Source organism: Muscardinus avellanarius (assembly GCF_963383645.1).
Source record: "Muscardinus avellanarius genome assembly, chromosome: 7".
NCBI lineage: Eukaryota > Metazoa > Chordata > Mammalia > Rodentia > Gliridae > Muscardinus > Muscardinus avellanarius.
Genome location: NC_137793.1, coordinates 117,008,061 through 117,024,090, shown reverse-complemented (window position 1 = coordinate 117,024,090; position 16,030 = coordinate 117,008,061). Strand labels below are relative to the sequence as shown.

Genomic DNA, 16,030 nt, shown 5'->3' with positions numbered 1-16,030 from the left:
TAAGGCTGGCCACAAACCTATGATCCTCCTGTCTCAGACTCCTAAGTACTGGATTACAGGTGTGTGCCACCACCACTTTTATGATTCTAATGAGAATCAGATCTCTGGTTGAAATATATGTAGTCATCTCTTGGAATCTGTGGGGATGTGTTCCCAGAGTCCTCTGCAGACACTAATCAGTTAATGTTCAAGGTCCCTGTATATGTAGTGTACCATCTACATATACCTACTCACATTCTTCAATATACTTAAAGTCAGATCTGGATTACTTATAACACATAGTAAATGCTACATGATAAGGAGTTTTTATATTGTACTGTTTAGGGAATATTGATAAGAAAAAGTCTCTACATATTCAGTAAAAACATAATTTCTTTTAATATTTTCAATCTGTAGTTGATTGACTATGTGAATACTCAATCTTCTGATGCAGACGGCTGGCTACACACACACACACACACACACACACACACACACACACACACAGAGCAAGTTTGGTTAATCTGAGCTATAATAAAAGGACATAAAGTTCCATCCAAAAATGGCGGAATGCTAAAAAGAAGGGGGGCACTGACGTGGTCATGAACCTGGACTTTGCTTCTTCTTTATTCAAGAAACCATGACTGTAAAAACAGTGGCCGTGATTGGTGCCGGGGTCAGCGGATTGGGGGCCATTAAGAGCTGCTTGGAGGAGGGACTGGAGCCCACGTGTTTTGAGAAAAGCAGTGACATTGGAGGGCTGTGGAGATACCAGGTAATTTCACAGGCATCCCAGAGCGCGTGATGTGATCAGTCTAGGAGAGTTTTGTTCTTTCCACTAGGAAATAGAACTCTGATGACATATAAGATATTTATCCCCCACTGTTCTTTTCAAAGAAGTAGCAACTTCAGATAAACATGGAACTTCTTCAAACACTTGTGCAATCCTAATCATTTTCCTGAAAACCCCACATGAAATACTTGGGGAATCAGTATGCAATTCTCCAGATGAGGTAGCTGAAACTCATAAATTTGAATTCTCTAGAGTTATTCCACTTCTAGCCACCTTGGTAAAAGAGGAAGCAGGATCTCCCGAGTCTTGGTCCTGGCCTCTCGCCCCGTGGCACAGAATCATCTACTGTGTTCTGCTTTGGGCATTAGCTGCTGAAAAACATTCCCCACCAAGAAAGGTGTAAGTAGTTGTGAATGGAGTCACATATAACCTAAATGGATGAGTGTGCACTGTGGACGGCTTCCCAGATGGACCAGGAGCTAAGTATCTTCTATCACATGCAGTCACCATTGCTCTTAGGTACTCACCATGCTGATCTACATTTTATTAGCTATCATTCCTTAAGATTTAAAAAAAATTACTAGTGCATTATAATCATACATCACATTGGAGTAAAAAACTTGTGTGTACATACATGTACACATCACTGATTTAGCCCCTACCCAATTCCCACCCCATTCCATCCCCTCCCTTGCTTGGCTTAGTGGTTGACTTCGATATATTTAAGTACATTGTGTGTTTTAGAGATTTTCCTCTTCCCCTCTCCTTTCTCCTCCTTTAGGTTGCCTTGTTTGCTCCTCTATAGGATTTCCTTTTATAACTAGAGTTTCTCCTACAACCCATTTCTCCCTCTCACATATTAGGGAAAGCATCTTATTTCTTATTTTTTGTGACTGACTAATCTCACTTAATGTCCTCCAGTTCCATCCATTTCCCTGAAAATGATGTAATTGAGCTTTTTTTTTTTTTTTGATGGCTGAGTAAAATTCCATTGTGTACATATCCCACAGTTTTGTACCATTTATCTGTTGATGGACATCTTGCCTGGTTCCATAGTTTGGCTATGGTGAATTGTGCAGCTATGAACATAGATACACATGCATTAGTTTGGTAGTTTGTCTTCCTGTCTTTTGGGTAGATACCCAGAAGTGGTATTGCTGGATCAAATGGTAGATTTGTTCACATTCTTCTGAGGATTCTCCATACTGTTTTCCAAAGTGCTTGCACTAATTTGCAATCGCACCAACAGTGTCTTAGAGTTCCCACTTCTCCACATCCTCGCCAGCATCTATTGTTGTTTGTGTTTTGAATGATTGCCATTCTAGTTGGAGTTAGATGAAATCTCAGGATAGTTTTGATTTGCATCTCTCTGATTGCCAGTGATGTTGAGCATTTTTTTCATGCATTTATTGGCCATTTGAATTTCTTCTTTTGTGAAGTGTCCATTTAGTTCACTTGCCCATTTTGTTATTGGATGCTTTGTTTTCTTAATGTTGAGTTTCTTGAGTTCTCTGTATATTCTAGATATTAGTCCTCTATCAGTGGGGTAGGTGGCAAAAAAACTTCTCCCATTCTGTTGGCTCTCGATTGAGGTTCTTGATAGTTTCCTTTGCTGAACAGAAGCTCTTCAGTTTCATGCAATCCCATGTATTGATTCGCCTTTTAATTTGTTGTGCCTTTAGGGTCTTGTTGAGAAAGTGTTTATCTGTGCCTATGTGTTGCAGTGTTGGACCTATGCCCTCTTCAAGGAGCTTCAAGGTCTCTGGTTTGATTTCCAAGTCTTTGATCCATCTTGAATTGACTTTTGTACAGGGTGAGAAAGTGGGATTAATTTCCAATTTTCTGCAGATGGCTAACCAATTTTGCCAAAACCATTTGTTTAATAGGCTATCTTTTCTCCAGTGTATGTTTTTGGCCCCTTTGTCAAAAATCAATTGGCTGCAAGTGTGTGGACTTGTTTCTGGGTCTTCTATTCTACTCCATTGGTCTATGTATCTGTTTTTGTGCCAGTACCATGCTGTTTTTATTACAATGGCTTTGTAGTGTAGTTTAAAGTCAGGTATTGTGATTCCTCCTGCATGGTTTTTGTTGCTGAGAACAAGCTTGGCTATTCTGGGCTTTCTGTTATTCCAGATAAATTTAAGGACTGATTTTTCTATGTCTGTGAGGAATTATCTTGGTAGTTTAATGGGCATTGCATTAAATCTGTAGATCACTTTTGGAAGGATGGCCATTTTAATGATATTTATTCTGCCAATCCATGAACATGGAAGATCCTTCCATCCTCTAAGATCTTCATTCCTTAAGATTTTAATATAATCCATATTTACAAGACATTTTTGTGCCAAATCAGGCAATGCTTTCTCACAGTGCCTTCTCTTAGGCCAGGTTCTTTTAGTTATGAGGTTGACTTTCCACTTTCATAGTTTAATTTTGTTCATTTGTGTTTATTTTACTGTGCTGTGTTTTAGTATGTATAATCTTTTTCCTGTTGTGATATAATTACTGGTAATCACAATGTGCCTGTCCCTAAAACTGGGACTGAAAACAAAATTCCCTTCATAAGGAACTGAGTCTTGTGCCACCATCTTCCTGAGTAATAGTACAGAAAACTGACAACCAAACATGATTTTTCAAGGAAAACTAAACCGGTACCACCACAGGTCAAATCATCCCAACACACTCTTCATTGTGCACCTGAGTCCTGGACCCCATGGTCTGTATGTTTCCTGCAGGAGACAGCTAAACATGGGAGTCCAGGGATCTACAAGTCCTTGACCTGCAACACCTCCAAGGAGATGACGGCCTTCAGCGACTACCCCATCCCCGACCACTACCCCAACTACATGCACAACTCCAAGATAATGGAATACCTCAGGATGTACGCCAGGCACTTTGGTCTCAGGAAGCACATCCAGTTCCTGGTAAGGAGGAGAGCCTGCTCCTCACCTCACACAGGAAAAGGCAAGGTGTTCACAAGTCAGTGGGGGCAGGGCACAGTCCCAACGTGCATTTCCACCAGAGTCCTCAAAGAAATGTCATGTCTCCTCATTCTTCACATTAACCAAGTATTTGTTTCTGTTTTATTTTTTTCCCTAAGAGGAAAGGCATTGTCTCATGATTTGTGCCTAAAATCTAGTTCTCACTTAGTTTTGTTAAATGTAGAAGATGGATTTTAGGAGAAAATTCAATGTACTATGTTCTCCAAAGTACCCTGATCCTTAGGAAGCAATGCTTTTAGGAAGTTATTATTCATAAAACACTAAAGAACCAGGAGCTATGAATGCAGAAGTCACCATAGCATCCTAGAGGAGAAAACAAGACCGAGAGCCCTGCGCTAGCTGAGGCTGACTCCGTCCCTTGTTTCCCAGTCAAAGGTGTGCAGTGTGAGGAGGCGCCCCGATTTTGCCTCCTCTGGCCAGTGGGATGTCGTGGTGGAGGCTGAAGGGAAGCAGAGCACCTACATCTTTGATGGAGTCATGGTCTGCAGTGGCCATTACACTGAGAAGCATCTGCCCTTGCAGGACTTTGCAGGTATTTAACTGAAGAGCGTGAAGGCACATCTCTGGGTTCTAAGAATTCCAATGTCTATGCTGATTGTGGGCTTTGTATAGAATGTTTACAGGGTACAGTGGGATACGAAGAGCATTGGTAGCATTCTGGAACAGTCAGGAAAGATCTAATGATAGAAATAACACTGGAACTGGGAACCAAGGGCTTCCCAGGTAAATGAGGCTGGGGAATGGACTTCAGGGAGAACCATCGGGGTGTGTTCAGCACAGCCGTGTGACTCAGCTGCGGGGCGTTCGGGGAAGGACGCGAGCTTGATCAGGCTGGGCCAGGTGAGTGGGCAGGGACGGGGGTGGGAAGGCCAAATAGGTGTGTGTGTGTGTGTGTGTGTGTGTGTGTGTGTGTGTAGCAGGTAATCAATTATATTTGTATTTTATCAAGACTAGTCTTGTGGTGACATGGAACATTCCTTGATAGAGAAAAGAACCAAAGCAGAGATGTCAGTAAGGGGGATTTGGGGATTTTTTAATGTTCCATTATAGAGACGATGATGGAGGCTTTGACTAGAGAATGGCAGAACTCAGAAAGGAGGAGGACATCCAGGAGGTCTCAGAGGTCACAGGACGACACTCCAGTGATATTGTGTGCCAAAGATAGTTTTAGGCTTTGGGTCAATATAAATACTGTTTTTAAAATGTAATAAAATTTTCTTTCAAAAGTCTGTAAAACCTCTAATTCTCATGGCTGGTATTGTTGAGTAGCCACTAGCCAAATCATCAGTACTGAGCATCTGAAATTTGATTAACACAAAGCAAAATTGATTTTCAGTGTAAAATATATACCAGCTGGTGAACACATATTGAAAATAGATAATATATATCTTAAATAAAATGTATCATTAAAATAATGTGAGTTTTTACATCTTATTAAAGTGGCTATTTTAAACTGTGAAGTTGCGTGTCTGGTTTCCATTCAATTACGTTGACAGCACTGCTGTACATTGCTAAGGATCTTTACATATTTCTGAATTCCCGCAGAGTCACAAAGAGTAAAGAGGAGCTCATCTTACATAAGTAGAGAGTAAGAAAGTCTTAGGTTAAGTCACCATGTTAAACAAATGTAAAATTAGATTTCTAAAAAGAAACGTTGGTTGCTTTGTTTGGTCTTAGCGATACTGTCACTGCCATCGAATGTTCTGTTCTTTGCATAATCTTATTCTGTAATATTGGCAGTGACGGGCTAACAACAACGAAATGGATTTAAGTCATGCATTCTTCAAATTTAGAAATAAATTCTTCCCAGTAGCGTCTCCATTTCTGTTTGTGAATTGGGGGTTTGGCCCTTTTATTGTAGGGATTGAGAAGTTCAGAGGCAGATACACCCACTGTTCAGAGTACAGGAGCCCAGAGAATTTTATGGGGAAGAGAGTGGTTGTGATTGGCATCGGGAATTCTGGAGCAGACGTGGCCGGTGAGATCAGCCGAGTTGCTAAACAGGTTTGGCATTTTAACTGATTCTGATTTTGGTCCTTTTATGTGTAAACTTGACACCTGCAGAGTGTGAGCCATGGGTGTCCTTTGCTATTGCTTTAGCGGTGGTATTCCAATTTTGACTACTAGCTCTACAAGGTAATGAGATTTATTTAATGAGAAAGAACTGAGAAAACCAAAATCGTAGTATCCTCCCACGTCATCATGCAGTGGGGTCATAAAAGGAAGCAGTCAAGTTAGAGCTGGGTCACTTAAAATTACCTAGATGAAGACACACTAAGGAGATGGGAGATTTCAAACTGAAATCAATTATACAGAAAACACCAGCATGTTCACACTGCAAGTTCAAATAAGAGAACAATATAAACAAGCATTAGTAAAAATGTACCGCTTCTCTGTGAATAAGTTGGAACAGAGCAAAGTCTGTGGCTCTCCCTGACTCTCCAGAGTGAACAGCAGGAAGGGGAAGCTGCCTTATGTCCGTAGAGGATGCTGGGGACTCGGAAGGGCATTGGCAATCACTTTCCACACTTTACAATTAGTGTTTTATTTTGATTGAGGACTTCTAGCAAGAAGCCATGAGGTTTTCAGTACTTGAGTTTTTTGTCTGGTTGATATATGATCAACAATTTTGAAAGCCACCTAACCATGTCAGGCTTCCTGAACTACCTTGAGTTGTGGTATTTGGGATTAATGACCTTGCAAGTAGTTATTACATTTTTATTAGAAAGCTACAATATTGTTCAAAGTCTCAAATTATTAAGAACAGAGAGTAAAAAGAATTCTCAAAATGTATACTCTGCTTTTCATGTATAGTTTTCACATAATATGTTTGACTTTAAACGTGAGAAAATTCCCAATGTGAATTTCCCCATTTCATTTTTGTTATCTCAGAATTTGTATCCTGACATTTCTCCATCATTCTGAACTATAGAATGATAGAGCTTAGAGGAAAATGGGTCCTAACTCCAAACTCCCTACATAACAATTTATTTCTCTTAACATTTTTTTCTACATTCTGAGACCTGAATCCAGACACCTAGCACAAAGGAAATGTTCCAGTGGGAGTAGGTCCATGACACACAGCAAGCTGACCAAAGCTACAGCTGTGCGTAGGGACCTGGAGGTGATAGAACGTGGACCCTTCCCTTGACAATCAAAGCAAAGCTCTGGGCACCTGAGGTCAGGGTGAGAAGAGGTAAGAAACCAAGTTGGCGCTGATGGGGCCCCGCTCCTCTCTTGCAGGTTTTCCTCAGCACAAGAAGAGGGGCCTGGATATGGAGCCGAGTTTGGGATAACGGAGCACCCATGGACGCCACACTCTTCACCCGTTATAATAGGATAGTCAAAAACTTCTCTCCCACCTTTCTCATCAACAGATGGGCAGAGAATAAATTAAATGCGAAATTTAACCATGTCAATTATGGGCTACAACCTGAACACAGGTAAGGCCTAGGATTTAAAGAAAGCAAATCATATTTTAAGCTATTGGACTAGTCAGCAGCATTAATAAGCTATCTGTAAGGAATGCAAATTAGAGAAAAGCATTGTAACTCTTGATAGAATTATTTTGAGTGGTAATATCCAAGTTATTTCCTTTCTATTGGGAGTTCTCGCCCATTCTTCTGAGGTATAAGAATAAAGTATGTGGGGTGAGAAGTGAGGGATATTGGCTTAAATATTGTCTTGTTGAGACTCTGACCATCTCCCTATTATACCTTCTACTTTCTTTCTGCCGTCACCTGTCAATTACTTCCTGTACACTCTCTAATTTCAAAACTATCTTTCATCTGCATATGGTAGAACACACCTATAATCTCATCTCTGGAGGCTGAAGCAGGAGTATTTTAAGTTTCAGGCCAGCCTAGGCAATTTAGTAAGACCTTGTCCCAAAACAAAAGATCAAAAGGGCTGGGGATGTAGTTTAGTGGAAGAGCTCTTGATAACGGAAGCTCTGAGTCTGGTTCTCAGCCCAGAAAAATAAAAAGAAATACAGTTGCACTATGTTGGTCCTTAAAAAATATTAATGACCAATTAATGTCAAGTTTTATATGATATTAAGAGCATATAAATGAATTCAAATCACACTATTTCTAGTAAAGTATTGTCTAAAATATTTAATATATCTCGATACCTGATTTGGTTGTTGAATCATTATTGTAGTTTTATAAACTAGAAAAATAAAGCTGAAGTGTTTCATAATTTATCCAAGACCTCACAGTAGATAAAAAGTAGAACCAGTATTGAGTCTGACTTAGGATTCCGAAAAATGGAGTTCTTAGCTAATAAATAATACCACCTTTCTAATGGTGACAATAGATAATGTTAGAATTATTAAAATGCTATGATGGTTTTCCTAAGCATTTATCTACCACAAATTCCTTATGAAGAAAATTTATACTTACTTCTTCCTATTGCTTTCCTTATCATGCAGAATTTTTAGCTACAAAACAATTATCAGTGATGATCTGCCAAATCACATCATTTCTGGAAGAGTGCTGGTGAAGCCCAATGTGAAGGAGTTCACCGAGACGGCCGCCATCTTTGAGGATGGGTCTGAGGAGAACATTGATGCTGTGGTCTTTGCCACAGGCTACTATACCTTCTCTTTCCCCTTCTTGGATGATGACTCCGCCATCCTGGACAGCCAGAACTCCATGTTTAAATGTGTCTTCCCTCCTCGCCTGCAGAAGCCAACGCTAGCTTTCATTGGCATCCTCCAGCCAATGGGGGCCATCATTCCAATCTCAGAACTCCAGAGCCGGTGGGCAGTACGTGTATTCAAGGGTATGTACTGGTCTCCGTGAGAAACATGGTTTCCTAAGTCTGGATTAAGACAATAGGCCATCCAGTATCTTCTGCTCAATTTATCTAATATTGGAACACCTAAAATTCCACCATAAAAATTATTTACTCTTAGAGCCTCTAAAAGTTTGATTTTTTAACTTTAAAGAGAATTATATTAAAAATGCAAGCACCCTAGAAGTAAAAGTTTAAAAACCTGAAACTATAAAGGGTTCCATATGTGGCACATATTCTGACTCATTTACCAAGTCTTTACCCACATGGGTGCATTTGAACAAAACAAAATAGGTACTAGAAAGATGTCAAGATCAAGTTGGCAGAGTTGAGTTATGATTTCTGAGAACCAGAAGAAATGGCTTCCCTTTCTCTCACAGTCCCAAATGACTTTGATCAAACTCTCCATGCTCTAATCAACGAGCAGTCAGGGTAACACCTTCTCAGGACAAGTGCTTCACGCTGTGTCATAATGGGACACAGGCAGCAGCTGCCATCACCAAATCCTCTACATCCTGACACATAGAATCACCCACCAGGAAGCATAAGGTGCTCTGCTTTCCTCTCAATGAGACTTGAATATGTATCCAGTGACCTTTGCTCTTCTTCTGTCCTCTGTTGTCTGAAGACGCTGGGCCATTCTCTCCATGAGGACATTTCAGGCAATAATTCATTGGATTCTCAGTTTTAAATCTCTGCAACTTAGCTTTACTTCAGTGTGTTGGTCTTCTATTATATCTCCCTCCTCTTCCTCCTAATAAGTATATATTTTCTGACTTCCACATAGACCATGTCTAGAAATGTGCACCAACAAATGTCACCAATCACATGTGCAGCAGTGACAAGACAATGACCTGTAGGCAGCCACCCATGAGCGTAGCGGAACAGCTCTTCATCATGCCTAATCGCCTTTCTGTATGGTAAAATTTTCTAAATATTTATGTTAGTGTAATATGTAATATGTATACATATGTATCATCACTTTTCACAAGTTGACCATACACACCCATGCAACCATCGTAAAGATTTAGAAAAAAAATAGATTCCGCACTCAGGAACACCCCTTGAGCCCATTCCCAGCCACAGTGCCCCCACGCAACTCGGGGCAGCAGGGCCTATTTCTAACAGCAACAGTTAGTTTTGCTGTTTTTTATTTATCTAAACAAAATTTATACTCCATTCTTTTTGGTAGCTTTTCTCAAGACAAAATTGCAAAATGCATTTTTAATTTGTAGTCAGTTATTTTCACTAATATGCAGAAACCCATATATTAATTCATAATACCTGGTTTTGAATACATGTCTGTCTGTCTGTCTGTCTGTCTGTCTGTCTCTCTCTCTCTCTCTCTCTCTCTCTCAATATATATATATATATATATATATATATATATATATATACACACACACACACACACACACACATACATATCCCAAACTGATTCATTATGTGCTGACAGACTCTTAGAACTACTCTAAATGATGATGCCAAGGGCAGCCTAACACACTGCTCTTGCTGAACATGTATGAACATCTCTGATGGGGGGATACCTAGGATAACTGATACTTTTCAAGACAAGTATGTGTAAAATAATATCTTAATGTGCTAGATGGCCTTTCTATTTTGCAATTCTGTTCTTTTCCTGTCTTGCACACACATTTTCTAAATTATGTTTGAAAGACACTTGGCAGCACTCATGTGTTGATCACACTTCTATTTATAGCACTTCCTACGCAGCCCTGAGGAAGCAACAGAGGGGATAACTGGGAAGACATCTGTGAGCCTACTTTTTGTTCTGTCCCTCATCTCATCATGTCTTCTCCACTGTAACTTCACCTGTCACGGACTCTGTGCCCTGGCACATTCAAATCGATGCCACCTTCCTTCTTAGTTGCTCACTCTTCTTACCGGGCGCATTTATTATGTCCTGGACCCTTCTCCTCACTGCATGCTTCATGGCTGCACCATGAGAACTAAGGTTCTTCCAATCCTGAAGACTGAGAAAAGTGTATTTAAGATGTGAGCTCAATACCAGAGAATGTCCAGAAAAGAGAGAGGTGTTTGAGTCAGGCCACGGTATATTTTAAGGACCTGTGGAAATTCGAAAATTCTGTTAAGGGGAATTCTTAGTATTCAACAATTGTGATTGTCCATTTAAACTTAGAAATGATTCCAAGGCCTCTTTCTCCCAAGATAAAGCTCTCTAGCCGGGCGTGGTGGCGCATGCTTGTAATCCCCATGCTTGGGAGGCGGAGACAGGAAGCCAGCCATGCTGGCTTAAGAGACCCTGTTTCCAAAAATAAAAACATTTAAAATAGGTCTGGGAGTATAGCCCGGAGATAGAAGGATAGAAGGGTTTCCAGAAACCCCAGTACCACCAAAAAAAAAAAAAAAAAAAAAAAAAAGATAAAGTTCTCTCCCTCCTGAGAAGCTGAGGATGATAGGAAGGAAATTCTCTTCTCTGAGATTTCTGGACAGGGCTTCGAGTACAAGATCCATAAAATCTTGCTTATTATAACTGTTTGTCTCCCCAGCCTTCTTGATATCCTTAAATTTCTATCTCTTTTCCTCAGGAATAAAACAGTTACCTTCAGAGAGTAACATGATGGCTGCCATCATCAGAAGGAAACAGAAAATAGCAACAGAGTAAGAAACTAACTGTTGGCTCCATATACGAAACATTTTAGAAGGCTCTATTTGATTTTTCTCTTTATATACTTTGCACTTAAATGAGATCTCCTAAGATAACATTAGCTCAGTGACACTGTGAGGAGCAAGGTGCATGGGTTATCTGTGTAGAAGATGCCTGGCTGTGGAACAGGGGTCTCACTTACAGGAGAAGCAGAATGCCAGGTCCAGGCAGTGAGAGGACCCCAGAAACCCAGAAGCCTTCCCGCACTCATCATCAGAGCTGAGGTCAGAAAGCAGCATGAGAACTTGGCTAAATTTAGAATCTAAGGAAAAGAAAAACACTTTTCAAAGGTAAAATCCAATGAGGATGTTAAGATGCGCAATTTGTTGAAACATCTCATCTGTGCTCTCTGCAACAAATTCACATTCCAGAGCATCCTCAGAGGAACTTTGGAAGCAATGGCCAGATCGCCTTAACTGTAGTTTCTTAAGTAAGCCAGCAGTACAGGCTGGGGAACCACCATATGTGCACAGATCACTTATGCTGCCCATGTCCCACCTCAAGACTTCACCCATCCATTCTAGATGTACCTAGATGTACCTAGATGTACCTGTCACTCCACTGGGCTCACTGGGACCTCCAAAGGACTGAGGGAATCACATCCTGTGCTGAGAGACTGGAAGTATTCTATTTTTTTCATATTTTACCATATTTTTATTTTTTAGTCTAAAAAATAAGAATATTTAAAACTTTATAAAAATGATAAATAGAAATATTAATGAAATTGAGTCTTAATGTTTCAGACAAACTAAGGACTTAATGAACCATTCAGTACACTAGAATAAAAGGTAGAGCTGTGGATTCAAACACATTTAAATTCAAACTGTTTTTGACTAAATTGTTTATCTTAGATTTACTTACTTCATATGTAAAGCTGGATAAAAATTGTATCTTGCAGTCATATTTTTGGATATTTTTTTATTGGTGCACTGTATTCATACATCATAGTGGGATACAAACTTTTGTAGACATACATGCACACATCGCCCAGTCAGCCCCCACCCGATCCCCACCCCATTCTCTCCCCATCCCTCCTTCCATGCTTGGCTTAGTGGTTGACATCTAGTATTATAGCAATTTATCCAAAATTAAAAATGATAATCTCACATAACAGTTTCATTTGTCTGATACCAAGATTTTGATGACTTAAAGATAACATTTCAATATTTCTTTTTGCTTTCTTTCTTACCAGAGAATATTTGTTTTCTATTTTTTTTAGGTGAAACTATCATATATTTATATATTTATTTTTCAGAAAAAAATCTATCCTAATATGGAATATGGACTCTAGATACCCAAAATGATCTTGAAAAAGAACAAAGCTAGAAGATATATATTTTCTGATTTCAAACCATATAAAGCTATAATAATTGAAACAGTGTAGTACTATTCTAAAGGTAGATATATAAACCATTGGAGTTAAATAAAAGCCTAGAGATAAATTCTTCCCTATATTGTCAAGTTATTTTTGACAAGGTTTCCACGAACATTTGGTGGTAGAAATAATATTTTAACTAAATATTGTTGAAACATAATAATTACATGGAAAAGAATAAAGTTGGACCCATACCTAATCCCATATACAAATATTAACTCAAAATAGATAAAAGACCTAAATATAAATCTTAAGACTATAAACTTTTAGGAGAAAATCTGGGTCATAAAACCTCACAACACTGAAATTGGCAGTGATTTCTTGGATATGATTTCAATGGCACAGGCAACAGAAGAGTATACAAACTCCCTAAAAAATAAAAAAAAAATATTGTATATCCAAAGACAATGTAAACAGAGTTAACAGTTACTAATAGAATGGGATAAAATATTTCCAAATGCTATATCTGAAGGTATATTAATATTCCAACTAGAAATCCTAAAAATTAACAACAATAAAGGCAAACAATACCATTTAGAGATAGGTAAAAGACTAACATAAATAATGAATCTCCACAGATAACCAATCTTAGTTGTCTGTTGGGTGGAAAATCTTGTTTCTCTGGTTCTGGTGTGTGTTACCTATTTCTTCTTTGTAGTTAATCTCTTTGAGTATTTTCTCTAGTGCTGGTTTTGAAGACAAAAATTCCTTCAGTTTCTGTTTGTCATGGAAGCTTCTTATTTCTCCATCTAATTTGATAGAAAGTTTTTCTGGGTAGGAAATTTTTGGCTGGAAGTTGTTTTCTTTCATAGTTTGGAATATGTTACTCCAAGCTCTTCTGGCTCTCATGACTTGGTTTGGGAAGTCTGGAGTGATTCTAATTGGCTTGCCTCTGAATGTCACTTGGCCCTTTGTTTTTGTTGCCTTTAAGATTCTCTGCTTGGCTTCCACATTGGTCATTTTGACAATTATGTGGCGTGGGGACCCTCTTCTCTGATCCTGTCTAAAGGGGATTCTATAAGTTTCCTGGACCTGTGTATCAACCTCTTGCTCTATGTTTGGAAAATTTTCTGCTATTACTTCCTTGAAGAGATTGTTGATCCCTTTGGTTTCACTTTCTTTTCCCTCCTCTATTCCAATTATTCTTAGGTTAGCTCTCTTAAAATGGGCCCATATTTCTTCAATATCAGATTCCTGCTGTCGGATATTTTTTCCTAGATTAGAAACTATGCATTCATTTTTGGAATGATCATCTTCTAAGAACGAGATTCTGTTCTCCATGTGGTCTAATCGGTTGTTTGTGCTTTGAATTGAAGCCTTTACTTCATTAATTGCATCCTTTATCTCTTTTTTGCTCTCTCTGAGTTCTTTTCGAAGCACCTCTATTATTTCTACAGTTATTTTCCTGATTTGATCTTCTAGAAATCTCTGATTTTCTGTTTTATCAGGTTCTGATGTTGTGGGGTTGTGGGCATTCATTGCTCCTGTATTATTCCTCTTTCCCATGATTTCGGAAGTTTGTGCCTTCTCTGGGTTCTTCCCTTGGGTCACTATGACTTCACTTAAGGTGCTCTGGATCTTGAGTCTGTAGTATCTCAGACCCCACTACTCCTTTACTGGGTTATATCACAGAGTCTCCGACCCAGAGAGTCGACAGAGGCTGCTTTGGACTGTGGGGGGTGCCAGGTTGCATGTTCTCCTATGGTGTGATATCTCTGCCACCGCCACTCCCCCACTGGGTCAAGTCCCAGGGAATACAGTACTGTGATTTCTCCTCTGTGGCCCGCAATTTGACTCACTGTTCTTGAGTAGGCAGATGTAGCTGTACTGGATTCGGTGAATTATCTGCTGCTGCCGCCGGTGGCAATATGGCGCCACTGCCACGCCCTCGGCCGTGAGGCTGGCATATTTCTTCTTGGTTTTGATTTCCACTCTGAATCCCTGCGGTGTGTGCTGAGCTCAGCCACGGGGAGCTTTAGATTTTACCTGCGGCGAGAAATCCCGCCTGGCTGTTCCGCAGCAGCTTACTTTGGCTTGTGTAGCCGTCCGGTGAATTTGCCGCTGCCGCCGGCAGTATGGCGCTGCTGCCGCGTCCTCGGGCGTGAGGCCAGTTATGTCCTCTGTGGCTCTGAGCTCTGTTCTCAGTCCGCTTTCTCTCTGGAGCCTGGTGATTTTTTTGTTTCTCTGGTGATGGTTTTTTCTGGCTATGAAAGGCGCTGATTTTGTGGTAATGGAGATTGGTTGTTAGCGGGGCTCTTAAGACCCGCTTTTCTCGGTCGCCATCTTCTGGAAGTATTCTAAAGAAGTTAAAGAAACTATGACACTAAGATGAACTGATAAGTAGAGCTTAAGGTAGTCAGGATGCAAAATAGGCACCAAGCCCATCGGAAATTTAAAGAACAAAAAAATGACTGAAATCTGACCCAACTCTTCTAATGTGTTCCTTCTAATTACAGGTTTGTGAAAAGCCTAAGAGGTGCTTCCCCCGTGCACTTCATCGACTACATGGACGAAATCGCCTCTGAGCTGGGCGTCAAACCCAACCTGCTCTCTCTCCTCCTCTGGGACACAAAGCTGGCCAAGGAGATCTTCTATGGGCCCTGTACCCCGTACCAGTTCCGCCTGCAGGGGCCAGGGAAGTGGGCCGGGGCGCGGGCAGCCATCCTCACTCAGAGGGCCCGGATCCTCAAGCCCCTGAGGACGCGCGTGCTCAAGCCCTCTGGGTCTCCTGCCTCTGCTCCGCTCGGGGTCAAAGGCGCCTGTGCCACCCTTTTCCTCTTGGTTCTTGTGTTAGTCGTCATGCAAACGCTGTGACACTGAGCTCACGGCCACATAGATGTTCTCAAAACTGTCCACAAACAAGTCATTGTAATCTGAATTGTACCAAAATGAAGACAACTAATCATACAGGAGAAGGCATTTATTAGATTGACCTGCTCATCTATGAATATTGAAATGATAATAGAATCACTTTGCTAATAATTTTTCAAGTGCTTTATGTGAGGTTTAAAATTATTCTCTATACGGATTTATATATGTGCTACAGGCAGTTTAGTGGAAAAATTTAATATACATTTTGTATTAGATGACCTTATAAATTAATGATAATATTGTCTGGCATAATAACAGGAATATTGCTAGGTAGTAAAATAATATTTTAGAAGATGTATGAAATAGGAATAAATTATCATGCTATACATAAGTATAATTTATTTTCAAAAAATACTAGAATAACTGTGTATTGTATGTATGTGTGTGCCTGCGTTTGTGAGGGTAAAATGAGAGGAACAAATACTAACGACTTGTAATTATAGGTAAATGTTATGTATACACTCCTTGTACTATTCTTTCAGCTCTTTTGTAAATTTGATAATTTCCAAATAAAAGTTTTGAGG

At 39.8% G+C, this 16,030-nt stretch overlaps 1 protein-coding gene across 1 annotated transcript; it reads left to right on the top strand.

Moving 5' to 3' along the window:
* Positions 1-619: 619 nt before the first annotated feature.
* On the top strand, positions 620-15,449 carry LOC308265215 (flavin-containing monooxygenase 5-like; the record flags this gene model as incomplete). The annotated part of the gene is made up of 8 exons (XM_080698805.1): positions 620-754; positions 3,508-3,696; positions 4,144-4,306; positions 5,636-5,778; positions 7,018-7,217; positions 8,207-8,559; positions 11,142-11,214; positions 15,092-15,449. 8 exons carry the CDS (start codon positions 620-622, stop codon positions 15,447-15,449), a joined length of 1,614 nt encoding a protein of 537 aa, XP_080554931.1.
* Between the last annotated feature and the right edge of the window lie 581 nt (positions 15,450-16,030).